The following is a 21,838-nucleotide window of genomic DNA, read 5'->3' on the forward strand; positions in this document are numbered from 1 at the left end:
TCATTTGTATATATTTATCGAGTTAAACTCGTTAAATAAAGTCGAAAATAACTTCAGAAACCAAGGTTTTTTTTTCGGCAACGATCTTTTTGGTTTGATTTTTACCCTCAGGTGTGCAGCAGCGCTCGTCCACACGACGTATTGGGGTTAGGGCTGCGGAACTTGAGAAACTTTCAGTAAGTATTTTCAGCGTATTACGACTACTCGTTATTGCTCTTATTGCCAGACAACGTGTGGGCATCATGGTTCGCGTGTCATTTTGGCGGAACGGCTAGTAGCAAATAACGCCGGGCGACGAGCTCGGCGGTGTGCTCCCTAATCGCTATTAAGCCTCGTCGCTCTGCGCCGTTGTCAGGCAATTTTCTTCGGAGTGCCGTGGTTTCAAAGCGTGAACCTGCATTGCCGTCTTCGTAGGGCATGGAGTGAAGTGGTATCACCCGCGACCGTATCGTCGTGGGGCGAAAATAAACGGTCGAGCGTGCTAAACTCGACAACCGGGGTTTGCGAACATTTTTATTGCGCAGTGTGGTAGGCCTCGCTGTCGGAAACGCGTGTGTGATTCAACCAACGACGAGTGCTTCCCCGATGTGCGCGTGTGAAGGACGAGCGTCTCACTTCGCTGTGGTCTGGGTGCCTGTCTACACGGTTTTCTGCAACAGGCTCGCGTTAAGATTTTAACCGCGGCCTATCACATCGGTGGTTGAGGAAATTTGAACTGCGCAAATGCGTTCATTCAAAGCTCCGCTTGATGATGCCGGTAGACATCACAGACGCCGGCTGACATTTGAGTCTGTTCTGCGCCCGGCTAATACGTTCATGTTATTCGTGTATGTGTTTTCGTGTATTCGTGTCGCAAGAACTGTGCACTGAGAGCATGGTGCTGCGTAACTTCAGGGTCCGAGTTCTACTCCGCCGACTGCCCTCCTGCGCACTCATTTTTTTTTTCTTACAACGGCGCGTACGCGGCTTCAGTGATAAGCAGTGTGTAGTAAGGAGGAATGCACTGCTCCTTCGTTTCTTTTTATTTTTGGCGAGGCTTTGCGCTTGGAGGATGCGTTTATGGTTGACTCGTTTGCAATATATCAGAGCAAAAGCGGTCTCCGTTCGACGGCGACCCTAACAACCAGTCTTGAGATAGCCGGCGTTTTTCGCATCTCCTTTATATAATTTTCTTCGTTCTACGCCAGCTTTCACGTTTCTTTTTTTAACTTTTGTTCTCGCCGCGGGCGCGTCACTCGCCAGGCGACCTTGGCCATTGGTGCCGATTCACGCAGGAGTCATCTTCGTGTTCGTTTTTACCCTAGCGCCTTCTCTCCCGCAGACCTGTTGCCACGGGACATTTGCAGTGTAACGCCTGTTACGAGTTGCAACGGTTGCAGTGGTGCTATCGCGCTACGGTTCATTTTCGCTTTATTTTCTTTGCCTATATAGTAATTACAACCTCTCGGTGACACCGGCCCCCAGCATGACTGAACCCGTTTGACGAGGAAGCGCAATTTGCTGCCTCTATTACCCGAGCTCTCGGTTTGATGACTGATAAAAGGGGCAGCGTGCTTCCTAATTCGTAGCTTGCATCTGTTTGGTTATAATCATATATATGCGCAGGCGGGGGGCGGGGGATTCAATTCGGGCTTAACCTGTGTGTATGATTGGGGTCAAAATACCTTTGTAATGGCTGTTTATGTGCAGTGTACAAAAGCAATGAAATGGTAGCAAAATTACCCAAAAGTTCCGCAGGACCCATTCACAAGCTGAGTGAATATTTTATCTGCCACCTTTTGGCAGAGATTAGTATGGCATTCGTGCATGAGGAATGTCAGAAGTGGGATTATCTGGTCGTTATGTCAAGAATATGCAGTATGTTTTGAGGCATAGATCGAGTTTGTGTTTAGAATTGCCAGGTGTAAAAGACAAAAAGTAGTGAAATTTAGCCAGGGGTAGCAAAATTAGCCTAAAGTAGCCACAAGTGCGTTAAAACGGCTGCAACATTTTTATGTAAATGACTAAATACAGAGCCTTTTAGCGAACTTGTAAAAAGTACAGCCTCAACCTTCCGCAGTCATAATCGCTGAGAATCAAGCATAAACTGATGACTTTGGCAATAATTTCGTGCAGGATGACGAAGTTTTTTGCGCTTTTGCAAAAATCAGTCTCAACAAGTCTTGCATGCCTTTTCTTAAATGGACTTGAAGTAACATCCATGCGGCGACAGTAAAAATGAGTATTGCATGAATGTGCTCAACATTGGAGTTGTGGGGTTCGAAGCATAAATTGTAGTCATTTTCGCAATCATTTTTTGCGCGATACCGAAGCTTATGTCCCTGAGTCGCAATCCGAACCTAATATGAAGAAACGACGCAAGTAGTTAGATATCTAATGTCTGAGTGCAGAGAGGCTTGGATGCGGAACGCTTTCAGTTGTCCTAGTCTCATCCAGTTACTGTTTATAAAGACGCGTTCAGCAATATAGATGGTCTAATTGTGGCTCCATGCAACAGTTTTCCCTGAGAGCCCTCGCCACGCATCCAGAAGTCCTTGCTTTTGTATAATGCAAGCATCAAATGATTTTGTGAGCTGGAAGCACGCCGTGGCCGCCTTGTTTTGACACTGCATACTGGAACGGCAGCAGCTACAACACCACCAGATATTGATAATTTGGTTAAAATTGAAGAAACAAGAAAGTTGCCAAGGTGTTTTTTTCTGCTGCCACCGGCCTAAAGAGTAGTCACATTGGTGCAATGTAGCCAAATCTGGCAACCCTGTTAGTTGTGTGATCGGCTAGTTTCTGCTCACTTTCTATTTTTCCCAGTGCATAGGACAAGGATGCACTGATCTTTACCTCACTTACTCACCATTCTACTTAGCAGGCCTATGAGCCAACTATTAATAAGACATCATCAACATTACCACATACTGCTTGCGAGTATAGTGTTCTCGCAGTGTTCATTTCATATGGAAATGTTAGTATCAAAGAGGGTCTCTTGGCAGCAGAGCGTTGCGACTTGTGCTGTTGTTACTCTTGTAATGATCCATAAGCGTTTCTTCAGAAGGTTAGCTGTCAAGTTAAACTGCATCGTGATGTATGAAACTCTTGAAGAATTAAACATTGGTGTAGCTTGCTTGGCAAATAAACAACCTGTGCCCTTCTGTAATGAACAGTTTTTTCTCCTGTCTGGACTCATTGGATATGTTTTCTTAAAGGGACTGTCTACCGCTCAGAAAAATTTTTTTGATTGTGGTGAAAATGAGAAGATTGTCACATCGGCAGTAACGAGCACACTTTTGTCCAATAAAAAAATGAATATTTTTAATTTGGCTCTCAAAGTTGTGAATGTATGACCGCTAGTGTCACCAAACAGCGATGTGGTTCACTCTAGCGGTATGAGCAGAAAGCTCTATGTATAACTTAAAGTTGTGTTTTATGCACTTTTGGCAGCTTTCCTTCGCATCAGAGAGTAATTTTTGCTCTTTTTCTCACGCATTCAAAGAGGTGCTTGGTGGCGCTGCCAGCAACGCATTTGCCTGCCTGCCTGCGGCGGAGAAACGCGAGCACAGTGTCCGGCGCCGCTAATAAAAACAGCAAAAAAAAAAGGCGTCTTGGGTGTAGAGCAGTGCGACTGACTTAAGGGAATTTTCCAACCATGCCCGTGAGTCCTCATGTGTAAAGTGCATACCAGTATTCACCGAGCTTCTACATTGAAGATTGTGCCTTCAGGTTCCGCTTCACCATGGCGTCAGTGTTGGCTGTCATGTTGCACAGGATATGCAACACAGAACACATAAACATAACTGAAGAACTGCAGGTACCTTCGTTTTCTGTGAAGCACGTCTCGTTCATTTTAGTTGCACGTTTGGCAATGAGTGGAACCACTAAGATTCATTTCACCAGGCCGGTGTACCAGTGTTGCTGGACAGACCAACCTTTCCTCTCGACTGCGGTGGTTTTTCAGGCTGACTAAACAAAGCTGGAGAGACTGTGGTAATAATACTGTATTTGATAGTTTGCTGCTTTAAACGACCTCTACGGTTTTTTATTATAAAACAAAACCTAATGAAGCCTGCAAAAACTGTATGTGGTTCCAGTTTTTGACTTTCACCAACACTACAATTGTCATCGCGTCCACCAACTAGTGTTGTGTGGTTCTTACACCAATGGAAAAAACACTTAAAGCAGATTTAAAAGTTCTGTATTAGAAATTTCTACTCGCTTTCTAGAGAAACCATTGCAAGGTTGGTCACAAAACAGAAAAGTGATGAAGGACGGTAGACAGTCCCTTCAGCCTTGTTTTATTTGAGCTATGTTGGCTTCCATGCCATGAAGATCTGCAGCCATGGCATTTAGAATTTTTTTATGCTATTCACCCCCATTTGTGCACTTGTCTTTAGGGTGATGCTCAGGTACTGGGCTGCGGTAACAGTCTTGAGACGTCCGTAATCTTTAACTCATGGTATTAGTGAATGACTCGATCATAATGATAGTGAGTTGTAATGTAATTCTTTGTGTGGATTACGGTCAGTTTGCACAGTTTCAAGTGGATGTTTACCTAATTTTGAAGTATAACACTTTTGCTGATTGTTTTGCCTTTGCCATTCTTTTCAGCTGCTTTTGTATGAGTCAGAAACCCGAAAAACCGACACTATCAGGTCAACGTATCAAGACCAGGAAAAGAGGTTTGGGAGACATTTCACGTATTTTTGTACGGTGATACATTGAGTCCTTTCAAGCTGGGACTCGTATGCGAGCTGTTATATGAAAGCAGTGAGGTCTGTTTTGGTCGCAACAATATCTGCTGCAGAGTTGGACATTGTGGATTAAAATCTCAGCCATGGTAACATTTAACTGAGGTAAAGGGGGGGATTAGCACACTTGTGTACTTGTATATAGGTGCATGTTAAAGTTAATAAGTAACCCGATGTGGTCAAAGTATTACTTCACCCTTCTTTTTTGCTACATTCATATTCCCAGTGCTGTTTTGGTATGTTGAACCCCCCATTAGTCACTCAATTGGTTTGGCAAAGCTCATTGTAGTCTAAAAGGATACAATGCTGTGCATGGAAGTTGTCACCTTGAAACATGTGCATTGGCAGGGGGGTGCACGAGGGGCACCGCCCCCTTCAGGCCACATCAGCATTTGCCCCCGCCCAAGACACCAGCGCTCTCCCTCTCCCCCAGACATGATGCAAAATGAGTTTACCACCCCACCCCCCAGACAAAATCTTGCTGCTGACAGTAATGCCTTGAAATGCCCATAAATAACGTGAGTAGGTTAGGCAGATGTCGGGGACACAGAAACACTGCAAACAGCCAGTGTATATTGGCAACTGTAGCCACGAAAATGGCTCACAGCGTACATGTTTACTGAAGTAGAAAGGGGTGGTTAGGAAATAGGGTAATCCATATTTCAGAGAACCGTGCGGTTTCGCCTTCCCCCATGCCCTTTCCCATAGGGAATTCAGTTTGCAAGTGTTGGTTTGTTTTCTGTAGTAGGTTGAAAGCTGGCAAACTTGGTATGTGCTTGTTGATGGCTACCACTTTCCTGACCACTGAAATGCTTCACTCTTGTCACTGTCTCTCTTTTGCAGATGAAAAGGAGAAGTATGACCCTTCAGGGTTTCGTGATGCCATACTGCAGGGTTTTGCAGAGGCTGGGTCTGACCTAGATGCAGTGCACAAGTTCTTGGATGCAGCCGGCTCTAAGTTGGACTACCGCCGCTATGGAGAGGTCATCTTTGACATTCTCCTGGCTGGCGGCATCTTGGGTGAGTGGGTAAAGATTTGTGTGGGCCTGTGTTCATGTGGTGTTCCTAGCCTTTTGTCTGACAGCTCCTTTGTTGCGTCAAATAATAGTATGGTCAAAGTGGCACAACCCACGTGTGCGTGTTTGAACAGCGCAATATGTCTAAGCAGTTTCTTTTTTCAAAAGTCTGCCCTTAGGCATAATATTATTCAAAAATACACATACAAATTTGCTTTGTGTATGAAGTCAAGTAATGAGTGGTGGTGAGGTCCATGAATCCAGCGGTCAAGGTTGGGTGGTCGGCCGGGCCTGAGGCCTGTTGCACGGAGGTGACGACGACGACTTAATTGCAGACCCGTGCAAGTCCACAATAAGTGTGTGGTAGTTACATTGTGGATTGGGGCGTTTCAAAGTGGGCACGATGTACCATACAGGCCGCGGTACTTTTGCGCCCAAAGGGTTATTCACTGCTGCCCAGATGTCAATGCATTCTTTGCTGATGGCATGGCCTTGACTTGCATTGGAGAGTATGTGTGCTGCTGAGGGATTGTATGAAATGTACGTGTAAAAGATTGGTATAGTCCAACCCAAACAGAATGAAACACCGATAGTGAATTATTCCATATAATATTCAACAAGCAAGTCTTTATGGTTAATAGCACCCATATAACAAAGTGTGGATTCGATACACAGATAGTGATCTCACATCCGTTGCCAGTGTCATAAAACCACATGTACACTGTGAATGCAATGTTCACAGAGGTTATCTTTATTATTTCTACATGCTTTCATTTTTTAATGGACTGCCGCGATTCTTTATGATCTCATGGGACTAGACACCGTAGAATAGTTACGAGTTGCATCATTCCTCAATATTTTTCTCGAATGAACATAACAAATATGGATGTAATGAGCCTAAAGCAACAGCTTAAAGTACAGTAGACTCGTTGAATGGAACCTGAAGGGACCAGGAGAATGTCCCATTTAAGGGGAGACGCGGATCGAAAAGTCGCGGTTTTCCGAAAAAAAATCTGGGTTTTTTTTTTTCGGCTGTATTGTCATCCTTGGACTATAATCTTTTATTTCTGAAAATATCAAGCTCAAATTCGCACGAGAAATTATCTAAAAAGCCTTCCAAGTGAGAAGCGGTGACGCGAGAAATGCGCAAAAGTCGCGAAAAAATGGTGTAGTTTGCATCCTTCTGTTGCGAAAATGACGCAGTGCCCGCCATTTGCAATCCTGCCCGCATGCAGTGTAAAGCTGTCTTCTCCACAATACACCAGGGGTTAGTCTCGTATCTTCACGCAGAATAAAGAAAAAACGAGAAAAACAACGCGTACGTCGAGCGTTTTGAATTTCGCGGCACGCAGCGCGAGGCCGCCATTGGACGGCGGCGCGCTCCACCCTCTCCTCCCTCCCATCTCCCCGGCAAAAGAACGAAGCTCAAACGCCGCGACCGAGTTGTTTCTGCGTTTCTTCTGTATTTCGTGCCATGGCAAGCCCTAAAAAGCGCAGTTCTGATGTTCGAAAGTTCAGGACTCGCCACAAGTATCGAGGGAAACGGCGTCGGATGATTCCCAAAGCGACAGCGATGGACGATGCCCCCCGACGCTCCGATATCGGATAGGCCTAACGCCGACACCGAACCCCGCGACAGTGGTTGTGAAATTGACGCTGCGGTGGAATTTATCAGTGCATCCCAAAGGAAGATTGGATTCTTTGAGAGTGCGCCTAGACTTGTAGGTGCTCCTACAGTCAGCACCTACAAGCCGAGAGGCGGCTGGAAAGCGCAGACTTTCGGCATTCCTTGAAGTGTTGTGAAAATTCCGATTGCACCGAGTCTACACTTTCGCTCACGCACACGTGGAGGCTGATTGTGGCCCAATTTGATGTAAATAGTGTTTTTCTGATAAATGCCAACGTTTCAAACTTTCAAACTTGTTTTTCTCATTTTCATTTTTTTCGACAATTTCACGTATTGCGGGCAGCCTTTTATAAACTTATATTTATTGTATAGTAACGAAACTTCGCACACGTATTCTTCAAGACATGTAGAATGCAAAAATATCTACTTGAATTAAGAAGTTGAAATACCTCCAGCCACAAATTCTTATTTCAACTTCTTAATTCTTCCACCCAGCCAGACAGACTTCTGTCGAAATGTTTACATTTAAATATCTACTTGAAATTGCAATATCTATCAGCATTACTTGTGAAAATATTCGGTTACTGTTTCAAAGGAGACTGAAAATAATCAGTTACAGAGTACAATTTTTTTTTTATTAGTTCCATTATCTCTGTGGAATATCTGGATAGATATTGGCACTCTACAGTCTACAAAGAGTCTAATAAGATTCAACACAATGATTTTACTGAAAGTTTAGTACATAAAACAGTTCCCGCAAAAAGTGTAACATTTTGCCATTGTGTATGACATAACTCAACAACTGTAGCAGCTACATGGAAAGTAATGACATATTTGAAATCTGCATGAAAAACTATACACATAACAGAATTTTCAAGTCTCTATTGCAAAAAATAAAAAAAAAGTTGTTTCGAGGAGCGTCTCCCCTTAAGGGGGGACCCTGCTTCGGAAACATATTTCTTTGTTTTTGAGTAAATCTTTATGAAACTTTCGCAGCTTGTATATTTTTATGTCCTGATTTCAAATATGCAATTATTTTACTAGTACACTATGCTGTTTTCAAAATATAATATATTTCATGTATATTGTTGGAAGCAAGATTTCAAGGGCGTAGCCAAGGGGGGGTTGGGGGGGTTCAAACCCCCCCCGAAATTTTTCAGTTTTGCTTGCGTATATAGGCAGGCACACATACAAACGCACGCACGAACATACATAAAGTATGGTTGAACCCCCCCCGAAAAAAATTTCTGGCTACGCCCCTGCAAGATTTATTTATAAATTGTGAGAGTTAACAAGCAAATCAGCATATCACAATAAGCTGGAATGAATACTGTATGAAATAAAACAAGAATGGATGTTCTAGGCCGATTTGAACAAAAGTTACGGTGCGTTGGAAACTTGGCAAGTGAGCGATGTCGAGCTCGGTCAAACTGGGGTCAAGCTGGGAATGTTCAACGTACCATAATTTTTGTTCAAATGGGCCTAGAACATCCATTCTTGTTTTATTGCATACAGTATTCATTCCAGGTTATTGTGATATGCTGATTTGCTTGTTAACTCTTACAGTTTAGAAATAAAGCCTGCTCCTAACAATACAAAACTATTTAATAGTGTCAAAACTACATATTGTATTAAAACAATAATTGCATGTTTGAAATCAGCACAGAAAAATACATAAGCTGTGAAAGTTTCATAGTGATATGCTCAAAAACAAGAAACATGTTTCAGAAGCAGGGTCTCCCCTTAAGGGGAGATGCGGGTCGAAAAACACGAGTTTTCTAAAAAATTATCGATTTTTTGTTTTCGCCTGTTTTGTTAAGATTAGTACCTCTACTGTTCTGAAAAAAAAAATCAATGTCGAGACTCAACTGGAAATGCTTTAAAATTGCGTCTAAAGAGCACAAAGTGGCTGTCAAAAGGACGAAAGTGTGTCATCTTCGAGCACCTTGCCGCTGATAATGCGCCGCCGCTCACCATTGTCGACCGCATAAGGCGAAGAGCCGAGCCTCACTCTTCAAACAACAACAGTTTCCCGCGCTGCTGCAGCGCAAGAAATAATAAAGAGAAGCACGCTTTTGCCGCCTTCTTCGAGCGCCGCGACTGGCTTTAAATCACGTGGTACGGATCGGGAGCCGCCATTGGCCGCTGCGCGCCTGTGTGTGCTGTGAAGCCTACTTGCAGGATCCGTGTCTCGTCGAGCAGCGCAGCTGAACAACGCTTTTCTCTAGTGCTTATCCGTTATGGATGAAGGAAGCCGTAGGAAGCGCGGTCACCGGCCTGTGAAGTTTCACGCGACGCACAAATTTCGAGGACGCCGGCGCAAATCAAAGCCGAACACTCAAACCACTAAAAGATCGTCTGCTGCCGCAAGGCGTAGTGGCAGTGACGCCGATGCGTCCGACGAGTTTGCCGCGGCATTCGAATATGTGAGTGCCTCCCAGAAAAAGATCGGACTCTTCGAAGACGAAGAAAAATCGCAGGACGACGAGTCTTCGTTGATTGCTGATATGACAGCATTGAACATGTTGGTTTAATCGAGGGCACTCCAGTTTTGAACGTGTTCTGGAAGAGCTTGGCGTGCTCCCGTCTCGTGATCTGGTTGCTCTTGGCACATCACGGGACAGCACACGGCAGAAAAAAAATGTCTCAAAAACTAACAGGAGAAGCAAGAGCCTGTCGGCGTGCGCTGAAGAAAAAATCTTGTCGAGGAGTCAGCTCGAAAGAGCCGTGAGGGCCAAACCTATGGTGCTGGCGCATTTTAATGGCAGTGGCCACTACAAGGAGGATTGTTCTTTCTTGTGTACAAATTTCGTTGCATTCAATGACATCTTTGATAAATAAACATGCAATTTTGACTTTAAAACTCGTTTTTCTCAAAACACAAATTTTGCCATTTTTGTCAATGTGCCCCTCCTTTTTCGGGTACTTCTGGTGCTCAGATCTGCATGAAATTTTTCTCAAAGTTTTTCCAAAGTACGAGAAATGCAATTATCTTGTTTAAGTTTCGATATCTTATTATAAAAAAAAAAAAGTTATGTAAACTTTCACTAGGGTAGCAGAAATATGAACTTCCAACGTTAAAATTTTTCACGTCTAGTACATATTTTGTATGGACTTCCTAATTAGTTATTTGCATTCCGCACTTTATTTGAAACATTATAAACTATCAATTGTAAAAAATTATTGAAGTTTAGGTCTGAAAAGAGGGGGGGCAAGATGCTTCAGTTTTTCACTTTGTCATGTCGCAGAACTAAAAGTATGCAACTTGCAAGAAAACTAATTATATATTTGAAACCAGCATAAAAAGTTCTATAAGCAGCTCAAGTTTCATTGCTCTAGGGTATAAAGAAAAAGTGTCTTCGAGTAGCATCTCCCCTTAACAGGAGTTCAATTTATTGAGAGATGAACTGGGTTGCAGTGTTCAGGTACGAAACCGATCATATCACAGGCAGTTCTGTTTAAGCATCAGTTTCGTTTAAGAGATTTTGGTTTACTAAGAGTCACTGTATAATGAATGTTATGTGCAGCACCCGGGGGTACCCTGATCGTGGATGTGGACTCGGCCAAGCCCTCGCAGACGGACACGTGCGTCTTTTCGGCCCCCAACAACATGGAGGTGCTGAAGAACTATGCCCAGCTGATCACCAAGCTGATCCGGCGTTACAAATACCTGGAGAAGACGCTGGAGGAGGAGTTCAAGAAGGTGCTGATGTTCCTGAAAGGGTTCAGCGCCGAGAACCGCCAGAAGCTGGCGCGGGTGTTGGCGGTGCTGATAGCGGGGGGCCAAGTTCCCGCCTCGGTGCTGCAGAGTGCCCTGCAGGACCCATTGGAAGGAGGCCTGGCCCTGCAGGCCTGAGGACGTGCTCCAGACCGGTGGCGCGGGACCCGTCCCCTGTGCACAGTGCTGCGCAAGGCGGGATTCGACTCGCGTCTCATGGTGTGCGTGTTGGCCATCATGGCCATTTAAAGGGGCCTTGCAACACTTTTCAAGTAATTGTTGAATGGCTCCATTAAAAAATTCACCGATGATAACGACACTGCCTAGTGCGAGTTCTGAGTGCAGCTTCGGTTGGGCAAGGCCAGCTGTCTTGAAGCTTTGGCTTTCCGCAAGGTATTGACTACGCATAAATCATAATTTTGTGAAGTAGGACAGCACCCACTACGCCATTATTCGTTCTACGTATAAGCGAGGTACCCGCTACACATCTGTAAGGCATTATGTGCACTTTGTTTATACTGCATGTGGCTGATGATGAAGAATTATGGCTAAGCACTTTGCAGTGGGTGCGAAGCATTAAACCAAACACTCTTGCACACTTTGGCATCGTGTGATGACTGGTTATTTTACTCTTCCGCCTTGCTATATTACGTAGATTAACGCGATTCCTTGCCAACATGACCGCAGGGTTCAAGTCCCATTCGATCCTGGGTATATTTTTTCTGTTTATTTTTCATGTCTATCAGTTACGCTACCGATGGCGACACTGCTCAACGCAGGAACGGCCGCCTAAAAGCTACACTCTGAAAAGCTTATTGCCTCTCGAATCAACTGTCGCAAAAATTTTTGACAAGTGGAGTTACAGGGACTTGTCACCACTTCAAGCGCTTTCTCTCTCCTTTCTTAACGAACGCGCTGAAAGCTACGCAGAGAGGGTGACAAGGGGGCAGGAAGATGCATCCCTTCGTCAGCACGCGTCGGGACCCTGAGCACTTCCTTTTTTCTTTTTTTCTTAGAACGCGCAGCTTACCTTCAATGGAATTGTGAGTGCGTGCGTGGGCACGTGGTGGCATCCCACGGCAGCCACGGTAACTATGCAGCTCACGAGGCTAAAATCTGCCAATTACTGTGCACTTTGGATTTATGGCGCAGTCATTTGGGTTTGTGGCACCCTTTCTCGAGAGAAGAGGGAGCAATTTCTAGCTGACTTTGAAAATTAATTTTAAATTCCAGGCCACGTGCTGCCTCGATACTGATAGGCAGCGTTTTTTGACCATGCTGAAAAAGTGTTACAGGGTCCCTTCAATGAAAATTGGCATGCATGTACATAATTGAATGCAGATTTCAAATCTGCCAACAGATCTCATATATCTCTATTAGAAAGGAAGTAACTACAAGTGTCTCTATTCTAATTACAGTGAAACCTCAATTATACGTTCCTCGGTTTAGCAACGACCCGCATTTTATGATGAATGGGTTGGTCCCGGCAAAACCCCATAGAAATAATGTATGAAAACCTCGGTTATCGACGCAATTTTACGCCAACCCCACATGTACGACAAACTCTCCAACACTGTCCGAGAAAAAAAATTGCCTTGCTTACTCGTATCTAACGCCAACCAAATATTCGAGGGTGCAAAATAAGCTTACGTGCTCCTAGGTTGACAGTTCGAAAAAAAAAATTACACATCATCTCCCCCTACGGGCAACCATGTTGGGATGCGAAAGCATCGTGGGGGGTGCGCATCGAGTTTCAGTTTCTCTTACGTGACTTATGAGACGGTGGTTGTCGAGGCGTTTGAATTACCGTTTGCCGACGCTGACGTTTACATTCGGCTTCCCGAGCCTTCCTCTGCTGTGTGGCGGTGGCGCTGCCGCTGCAACTAGTGCCAACGTGACGTTGTTCATGGCGTTTCGCAACCCGTTGCACAGAGAGAGAATGACGGAAGCACAGCGAACGCGTGCTTTCGCAGCCTCTCAGCTTTGAGATTCGCTTGCCGGCGTTGCCGTTTACGTTCAGCTTCGCGAGCGTCCATAGCATCGTTGCAAAGGAGGAGTGCAGCGGGAGTGAGCGTACACCGATTATATACGAGCGGACAGGTGTGGCGGAGAGAGAGGCTCACGCCACCTTCTCGTGCTCATGCGAGGAGAGGGGGGAGAGTTGGCACATGCGCAGTATGGGTGCGGACGCTGCAGAAGGACACTGCCCGAGCATAAGATGCTTTCGCATCTAAAAAATAGTGAGTCAGGTACAGTACACATTCTTAGAATAGAAAATTACTCTCCTGGCAGTTCATAGGCTTTTGTCCCAGTTTTCCTGGCTTTAGATCTAACTCTTCTGAATACGCCTCGATCGCGTGTGTATCCCAAGGCGTTACCTAGACGAGTTCAATCTACACGGAGTAGCTCAGATAGTCAACAAGCTCATCTTGAGATCCGGAGATTTTCACGTTTTGGCCCGTGGAAACTTTTGACATGCAGCTATTCATCTCACTTTGTCAGCTGTACTCGCTGTCCTCGAGCACACAAAAAGAACTTTACGCAGCTATCTTCAGTGCGCAAAATAACTTTCCCTGACGTGAGCGTTCATAATAACAGCGGCAGATCACCAATTGCACTTCACAAGGGAACAAATAAGACGCGCATAGCTCAGTCGCACATGAAATCATCCTACTCAAACTTGCAACAAAATGTGCTTCGTGGCCATTATACAGTCGACGACCGATAATTCGGATTCCACGGGGAACGTAAATAAGTCCGAATTATTGAATGTCCGAAAAACGAATGCGTCAGAAAAAAAATACTTTTATTGACACTTCAGGGTCCCGTTGGCCGAAAAAAGTTGTCGATGCGTTGCTTCCCGCACTTCCGCTTACGTGCAACCAAGTCCGCCTGTATCTCCGCCAGTGTGATGTGATCGCTGTACGATGGCAAGCTGATTTCGTTCGTGAAGGCAACGCATCTGTGCGGCGCACTTAGCGGTCGCACAAAGAGGCAGCATGAATGGCGGCACGGCACGTTTGGGTTCTGCCCATTAAATGCGTGCACTACGCATGCAACTGCACCAGGCCACATGCACTATCGAGCAGTTGACTGAAGATTCTTATCGTAAGGCTTGTCAGCGATTGAGCCGTACTGGTGCGTTGCCACCTGCTGCCATCACGCCTCCGTGCATTTCCACTGCTTATCCGTAAGACATCGCCGCACGGCGCCGTGATAGCAGCCCCTTAGAATTTCCGGTCCGCTTCACCCCATAACACGTTGGCATCGCGACAAAGCTGACTTTCGGACTGCTACTGTCGCAAACAGGTCGACTCGCGAAAGCGCTGGTTCGAACCAACGAGATGATAGACGCGGCAGAGGTGGGGGCTTCAATTATTGCCTTTCGGACCTGCAATTTGGGCAGAAAGTCCGAAAAATCGGACGCCGAAGAGTTTTAGCATCCGAAATTTCCGACGTTCTTGACCATTGACGTCTGTGGGGCTGGTGACGGTGCCGCGAAAGTGTCCGAATTTTCGAGCATGTCCGGAAAATCGGCAGTTGACTGTATCTGCTGCGTTTCGTTGTCGTCCGCGCGGCCTTCGGCGCTGGCTGTGAGGGCACCGTTGGCGCCATTTAAGGGGGGACGTGGCTTTGGAAAACCAACTTTCTTATAACTTAACAGATGTGATGAAAATTGGTAAAATTCAGCATGTCTCCCTGCTGCTTCCAAAAAGTTTCAGAGTGATATCTTCAGAACTTTTATTCAATTAAATTTTTACTTCGCATTCATTTGCACTTTGCGCAGTGCCTGGAGAGTTTAAAAAAAGGACTAGAGGCTAGGTGAATATTTGTTGCATAGCTAAATGCACGCTGAGTGTCATGACATTCTTGCTTATTTTTTTTGCAACACAATATTCTTGCATTGCGATTCTTTTTGATACCTTCAAATCGGGCACACTCTTCGGGTGAACGAGTAGTCACTTCGTAAAATTACAAAGCGTCAAAGTGAGAAAGAGAGAATGTCACGAATGCATGTGTCTAAGAAACATGACAAAAGAAACGGAGCCAAAATAGGCCAAACGGTTACGAAGAAAATGGCTGCGCAAACTTGGCAGGCAGGCAAAAAGGCACTTTTGAGAAAACGGCTCTCGAAGTTTAACCTTGCGTCCAGTGATCTGGAATGCACCAGGATCATAGTTTTTGGTGTCCTTAGTGATGTGAGGTCTCTTGAGCATTTGGTGCTTGCTTTGGTGCACTTTTGATGCCCTTTTTCCCGTATGGCATCCTTCTCTGCAGCTCTTTGAGTGGAGTGCTTTCCAGGCTTCGGGCCAAGTGATGCACAAAACTCTCTACAAGCATGGAGAGTGCCAGTATTATACTTGCAGACTGCCTCATTGACAGCTGTTCGGCGGCAATCAGTGAAGCGTTTAGCTCTTCTGGTAGAATTGACCAAACTACCGAATGAAGGCTCTCGGCCGCATTTTGACTTTTTTTTTTTTTTTTTTGTTTTGGGAACAGCGAGCAACTGAGGGTGGTCAGGTTTTAGTAGACTGGCAGCAATGCAGTGCTGCCAATTTATACGTGTGTGGTGGTGGAGCCCTGCCTTCAGCTTCTGCAGCACGGTACTTGCACCAGCTCAGGGACCCAAGTGGGCAGAATTCATGGGGGTCTTCATCTCTCGAGGTGACATGATAGAACGTTGCCATATGGCCTTTTGCATGTCATCAATGTCAACGTTGTCACGGATAGCCATACCATAACCAGTCAGTCTTTTAAATTAATCAGGTCTTGAGTCAGGCTGGCTGATCTCCAAGTGGTTCACCTCCAAGTGGTTGATCTTTTTGCTTCTGTGATACAGGTGTTGGCAGAGCTGTACCCATCCTCTTTTTGACATGATTTATACAGTCCTTATATAGCCAATGGAATAAATCCGTATGTTCGTTCTTCAGAAAGAGTCAGGAGTATGCTGTCTCTATCACAACATGGATGTGTCGGAGGTCATTCTTTCCAGTGAGCTTCTGAATAAAATTAAGGGGGGTCGTGGCATTCAGTACCAACTTTCTTATTCCTTCGTAGGTTTTCATGAAAATTGGCACACTATTGCAAACATTTCTGGGACGAAATATATGAGCAGTTTATGATCATAACGCGAGTTGGTCAGATATAAATCAACTCCCTGCTTCACACACGCCACGCTCATTTGCAAACCTCGCCTGTGATGCGTTTCATCATCCACTCGGTCGCGGAACAGTAATTTGCGAGGCTTTCGTTATTTTAGAAGATTCATCAGAGCTAGCGGCGATACCAAGCACGAATCCAAGCGTGCCTAAATTGCATCACCAGCGCCTTCTTTCATGCCGATGTACTCGGCCGCGGGGTCCGGGAAGTCGCGCACTATATGCGGCTGGCGGCATTCGGCGACAATACGCAGTTTCAGCCGCGGCGACGAAAAATCGGCGCGCGTAACGTACTTGGTCTCATTTTGCGGCGCCGACGCGCGAAATTGCTAGCCGCTGCTCGGAGCGGTCATGCGCGACGAGCTTGACCGGGAGTCCGCTGCCGATGCGTAAAGTGCCCATCCGCACTTTCGAGTAGCGAGCGGACGATGCGATTTGTTGCTTGCGACAAGCACAGTGGGCTTGTCCGCTAGCGCGATGTCCGTGCCCGCAAAGTTCGGATTCGTCTCGTAAACCAGCGCCGTAAGCGCAGTTAGGCCTAGCCACGACTCCGAGCAGTAAGGTCGGTCGCGGTGTGCGTGGCCGCGGTGCCCGGTGTTACAAAGCACGTCATGTTCGATCGCGAGTACAAAAGTAGCCCCGCGAAGTTCTTCGTCACGGAGGACGAAGCAAGGACGAAGTACTGACAAGCTAACTACCCGACCGCATCTGCGATGTTCGCGACGAGCGCGGCACGCTACCGTATCGTACACTGATGACGGCGCTTCCGCTTGCAGCTGTCAAACTACAGGGTAATCATATTCTAAATTATCGTCGACCCGTGTACACGAACGAGAGCGAACGCGTTACTAAGTAGCGCGATTTTCGACAGTCGTAACATCGATAACATCGCGACGCGTAAGCAGCAGAACGACTGTCCTCTCGAACGCGAGCATCGGACCAATGGCGAGACGTGCTGGAGCAACATGGCGGACGCGGCCAATCGGAGGCCTCGAAACGACCTTCAGAGATTGGCTTTTGTGCGCTTGTTTTAAAAGGAGCCAGCTGAGGCGGGGAATTTGAAAAGGAAGAAATGCCCTTTACGACGGGCTCAAAAATGGCGGCGCCCGGTTGTACCGTTGCTGAGCAAGAATTTTTGAAAAGCACTGTTTTTTTGCGATCTCCACAATAATTTTCGACACCTTAGCCCACGCAACTAATTTTTTAAAGCACTTCTAGTGGTTTTCGTGAAGATATTTTGGAATTAGATAGAAAAAGGGCTACAGAAACTGAAAATGTGATTTTCAAAAAATCGATTTTTTGCCATTTTGCGCTACGAAAGCCGCGTCCCCCTTAACTCAGATCTTTTGAGACAGCAGAGCGTAATAAACAAGTCTCAAGATAAAATGAACGCACGCGCAGAACGCTTTACCGCAGACGCATTCGACAGAATGGCGGCGATAGCAGCGCAGCGCGGGGATACAGGAACCAGAATGTAGGATGTTCGCGATGTCGATAGGATTTCCACAGTGACCAGTGCCTCCAAGATCAGCATTTCAAATCACAAATCTGAGGTATAAAGTAGCGATCCAAATAGAGCCTCATAGATCCCAATTATTTTCGTTTTAATCTCTGCGGCCATACTTTGTATGGTACGGGTGCCGGAGGAGATAATGGCTGGTGATTGGTTGTGCGCGACAGTCTCGGACAGGGTCCGGATTATCGAATGTAGATCTCGCACTGTCCGAAATATCGGTCGTCTTTACACATTACTTCTATGGGATCAACGGCGGTGCCGTGCGACTGTCAATTACCGAGCATGTCGAATTATCGGTGTCCGATCGGTCGGCGACTGTATGATGGCGATGACACTGTATCTGACGTCAGAAGGGAGGCTGCTGCCAACGTGGTTTCGGTTGTTTTTGCGCAGGGAATTTTCGGACTAATTTATCCAAAAAAAGATGCGCGTTGGATCCAATTTTTTTTTTTGAAGTTAAGAATAAAGATTCGCTCACACCTCCTTCAGTTAAATGCTAAATTCCATTTTCAAAAATAATTCAATCTACCTTCCTTGCAGGAATGCAGAATCGTGCTGTGGGCTCATTCAAGCAGTCTGTAATAGTTTATGGGCAAGGATGAATGTGCTGCCTATATTCTTTGTTCTTCGATTATACGACGGTTGTGCATGGTCCCCTCAGTCTTTAATCTGGGTTCCACTGTACGCAATTTCTTACGGGTTGTTATAATCTACAAATACACGATGTTACTTTTCGGAACTACGTGGTTCTACAACTCTCGACTCAAATCGGAGGGACAAAATATGTTTAACGCGACGAACGCAGCCTCCTGAGATCTGCTTTGGGTGTGCGAATCTTTGAGGTCGTGCATCAGCTATGATTCGGTGATCGTGCTAGCCCTGAATTAGGTTTAATTACTATGGCCTCCATTAACGGGACAATTCTCATTATGATACAATTGAATAATACCTCCCCAGAGAAAACCTGTCAGAATATGACATGAGCGCTTGCAGTGCAGTGTGAGAGGGAAGTGATTGGAGTCAAAAGTCGTGGGTTACACTTGCACAAGAACTTCTGGGTGTTCAAAGGTAGGATGCTGCATTTGGTGGTGATGCTGTGTCTCACTTGTGTGCCTGGGCTGTCTGTCGGGGCTGCATTGTCAGCACAGTCTGCAGCTCATAGCTTGTCGAGGTGCACTGTTTCGTCTTGATGGCTCGCAGCAGATTTTCTTAGACCAACTCTTGCAATGTATCAAATTGTTGTGATGTTTAAAATGATTCGAGCAGTGTCCCAGGGGAGCAAACAGGTGAAAAAGAAAGCACATGCGTGCAGCCACTCTATGGCTGCTGCCAACCACGAGACTGTAGCACAAAGTTGCAAAGAAAATTAGTTGATACCACAGTCGGCAAAAATGTAGAGCTCACTTGGAATCACTATGTAATATTTTGCCCATAGGCCTCACTCGAACTCAGACTCGTCAAAATTTTCCTCAACCGGACTCGCTCGGACTCAGCTCCTAATACAGTAGAACCTCGTTGATACTTTCCGAAAAAAAAACACGGAATATAAATGTACGATCCGAATTGAGTAAAATTGAGGCTGAGAAGCCTATATTGAGGTGCAAGGGCAAAAAAAGCATTTATTTCTAAAAAAAAAAAAATATGGAGGGACTCTTCGATTTTCGAACTCCTGGCATCTCGCTGGCAGCCAGAGGTCAGCCAGCTAGTTCCGGTCCTGTCCGGAAATAACGTCGTGGTCACGTGTGTTGAAATCTCGGGACAACCCGAATATTGCAAAATCGAACTCTGGGACAACCAGCGTAAACGTAAAGAAACCCACCGCCGTGTCAGCAGATGAAACTTTGCACCGCATGAGCGTCGGTTCTTTCTGCATTGCCGCTTGCAAATATGGGGCTAGGTTTGCCGAAGAGCGGAAGTGATAGTCTCGAGAATACGCACTTGACATACGATCATGTATGTTCGCAAGATCACGCGTTACTCGCCCTGTCTGTGAAGAAAACTGCCGCCCTGCTAAAGGCTTAACAAGCTCAACTCTTCGCAGTGCACGTAACAATCGCAGTACAAACATATGCGAAATCTCGCGAAAGTGATAAGCGTCCCCGAAAGCGATAAGTGTCCCCGAAAGCGAGAGCTGTTCGCGGATATCGCATACTATGTCGCACACTCGCGCTGATCAGTTTGCGTTCTGTCTTAATTGAGACATGCGCTGGTATGTTCGCCGCCACTCGTAATCACACCATCTCGCACGACGGAACGGCTTTACAATATAATGCCTGGCAAATGGCAACCGAAGGTGAAGTCCCCGAGTGTCCGCACTGCGATCTGTCGAGTCCTCACAAAGATGGCGGCGAGCACGCATCTTCTCGTTTTGGCGTCTGATAACCAGAAACCTCCCAGATATCTTCCAGAACAATTTTTTCTGGCAGCTTCTGACGACCCGCTGGTAGGCAGAATTGCCCAGCCAGAGAAAAACGAACGCCGACTGGAATTGCGCCGGGCGGAGCAACCCGAAAACGAACGCGTTCCAGGAGAAAAGTGTGGGGGAAATTATCGGCCATATTCACTGGGCAAAATGGCGGCGTTGCTATGGTTACATGTCGCGACGTGTTGCAGCGGCGGCGGCATGTGTGTTTCCGTAGGTGTTGTACCGAACCGTGGCAGACTGGAGAAGTGACAACCTCCATTCTTTGGGCCGCATTGTTTGTTCCCCGGCTGTTGTAGCCTTGGGTCTGAACAAAAGTGTGTGGAACGAGTGGCATCTATGTACTGGCACGGCCGCTACATAAAAAAAAAAAAAAACGCCAGGCCTGCGCTGAAACCGCAGCACAGTCACAGCGAAAGCTGGAAGAGCGGCGTTTCTAGAGCCCGTTAAGCTCTCCTGGGGCTACAATATAAGTACATTAGAAACGTACCCACTACGCCATTAATCACAATTTTTGTGAAGTTGGGAAGCACCTACTAAGCCATTATTCGTCATTCTGCGGAGAAGCGATGCACCAGCTACACGTCTGTAAGGCATTATTGCACTTTGTTGACGCGATGACTGAACGATGAAGAATTATGGCTCAGCACTTTGTAATGGGTTGGAATCTTTAAACGGCCTACCAGTTATGTTTTTTGCATTGGGTGACGCCCGATCGCTATTTCCCTCTCCCGTCATGCTGTATAACATACGTTGACGTGGGAGAGAGAGGAAGTGGATCATGCGCTTATGGGCTTCCTTGGCAACCAATACAAGTGCACTTGCGAGGAACCCACTACGCTATAAATCATAATTTTTGAGAAGTAGGGCAGCAGGCACTGTGCCATTTTTCGTCATTCTACGGAGAGCGTTGGTACCTGCTAAACCCATGTGAGGCATTTTGCGCACTTTGTTGATGCTGTGCCTGATGACAATGAAGAATTATGGCAGAGCCCTTTGTAATGGGTTGGAAGCATTCAACAACCTACACGTTGCGCAATTCGCATTGTGTGACGCCTGGTTACAGAATTCGCGTTGTGCGACGCTTGGTGCTTATTTTACTCTTCTACCACGCTATATTGCATATGCTAATGTGGTTCCCTCCCGACATGAAGCCTGTATAGGACCTTTTTGCAAAGCAGTCTCAAGCACCGGCATGGCTCAGAGGTTGAATACTGGGCTCTCACGCAGAGGGCCCAGGTTTGAACCTCGTTCCATCCTGGAATTTTTTTCTTATTTCAAGCGATACTGGTTACGGACACCGGCGGCGGCGGCGGACAACTACGGCGCCAAAAACAGCCGGTGAAATGATCTCATAACAGCTTTCGCTGTAAAACTTACGGCCTGCTGCGTGTCGCCGAAACGGCCTCCGGGGCCTAGTTCTCCTTGCGCCCGCTCTGGTGCCACTACACCGGTCCAGCTGTTCACGGAGAAGCGCTTTGACAGCCGCGTTTGTACGCCCGACACTTACTCCAATCAGGCCGTAGATAAGGCGTTTTTAGTTGCACATTACAGGTTGAATATTGAAGTCGTTATTAGAACTGCCGATTACCCTACATATGTGAACAGTTTGCCTTGGAGTACCAATGTTCTGTAGAGTGG

At 46.1% G+C, this 21,838-nt stretch overlaps 1 protein-coding gene across 1 annotated transcript in view; it reads left to right on the top strand.

Moving 5' to 3' along the window:
• Nucleotides 1–92: 92 nt before the first annotated feature.
• LOC119378367 (eIF5-mimic protein 1-like) overlaps nucleotides 93–21,838 on the top strand; it is a 50,516-nt gene continuing 28,770 nt past the window's right edge. Inside the window, 4 exon segments of the mRNA XM_037647529.2 lie at nucleotides 93–176; nucleotides 4,600–4,670; nucleotides 5,583–5,759; nucleotides 10,910–11,319. Coding sequence (XP_037503457.1) covers nucleotides 4,610–4,670; nucleotides 5,583–5,759; nucleotides 10,910–11,319 — 648 coding nt within the window. The 5' untranslated portion in view covers nucleotides 93–176; nucleotides 4,600–4,609.

This window comes from Rhipicephalus sanguineus, unplaced genomic scaffold, assembly GCF_013339695.2.
Source record: "Rhipicephalus sanguineus isolate Rsan-2018 unplaced genomic scaffold, BIME_Rsan_1.4 Seq804, whole genome shotgun sequence".
Lineage (NCBI taxonomy): Eukaryota > Metazoa > Arthropoda > Arachnida > Ixodida > Ixodidae > Rhipicephalus > Rhipicephalus sanguineus.